At 60.9% G+C, this 865-nt stretch overlaps 1 protein-coding gene across 1 annotated transcript in view; it reads left to right on the top strand.

Moving 5' to 3' along the window:
* EMH_0024960 (uncharacterized protein) overlaps positions 1 to 865 on the top strand; it is a gene marked incomplete at both ends in the record, with an annotated part of 12,942 nt that overhangs the window by 524 nt on the left and 11,553 nt on the right. The window contains one exon of the mRNA XM_013502377.1: positions 3 to 865. Within this exon, the coding sequence (XP_013357831.1) occupies positions 3 to 865 (863 nt within the window). The remainder of the gene's footprint in view (positions 1 to 2) is intronic.

The raw sequence follows: 865 nt of genomic DNA, 5'->3' as shown, positions 1-865 counted from the left end.
CCCGCTGCATCTGCGGCCTGCAGCAGAAACACAGCTGCTGCTGCACTACCGCAATGCTGCTGCGTTGCTGTTGCTGCACATGCATGCTAGAGAGGCAGCAGCAGCAGCAGCAGCAACAGCAGCAGCAGCAGCAACAGCAGCAGCAGCAACTCCTGCAGGCTGGCGATACTCTCTAGCTTATCTCGATGGCCTTAGTGACCCTGCTGCGCTGCAGCAGGCAGAAGCATGCGGTGGTTTTGCTGTTGCTGCTGCTGCTGCTGAGCCAGCAGCAGCAGCAGCAGCAGCAACAGCAGCAGCAGCAGCAGCAGCAGCAGCAGCAGGAGGGTCTCTGTCTCCCCTTCCTGTGTTTCCTGCTGCTGTATGGGTAGATGCGTGGCCGCTGCTGCAGCAGCAAGCTGCGCTGCAGCAGAAGAACCGTTTATCTCTGCAGCTAGCTCTGCTGTTTGCTGTTTTGCTGCTGGGGGGTAAGCAGCAGCAGCAGCAGCAGCAGCAGCAGCACCAGCAGCAGCAGCAGCAGCAGCAGCAGCAGCAAGACATGGTGTTGCTGCTGCAGATACTCGAATTGCTGCTGCAGGGAGACAGCAGCTTCTGCTGCAGCGCCTTATGCTGCCTCCTATCAACGCAGCAGCAGCTGCTGCTGCAGCTGCGCAGCTCAGCAGTACAGTATCTGCTGCCTGTGCTGCTGGGGGCCCCCAGGAGAAGGGGGGCCCCCCGGGTCGCGTTGCTGCTGCTGCGGCATGCATATACACTGCATGCAACGCCTCAGCCTGCTGCTGCTGCTGCTGCTGCTCGGCTGCTGCTGCGGCAGCAAGCGGGAGCAGCAGCAGAAGCTGCAGGGGCAGCAAAGGGTATCAGTATAGAACCA

The sequence above is a fragment of the Eimeria mitis genome, genomic scaffold (assembly GCF_000499745.2).
Source record: "Eimeria mitis Houghton genomic scaffold, Emh_scaff900, whole genome shotgun sequence".
Taxonomy (NCBI): domain Eukaryota; phylum Apicomplexa; class Conoidasida; order Eucoccidiorida; family Eimeriidae; genus Eimeria; species Eimeria mitis.
The sequence above is the reverse complement of the archived record's forward strand: the minus strand, read 5'-3'. Positions and strand labels throughout refer to the sequence as shown.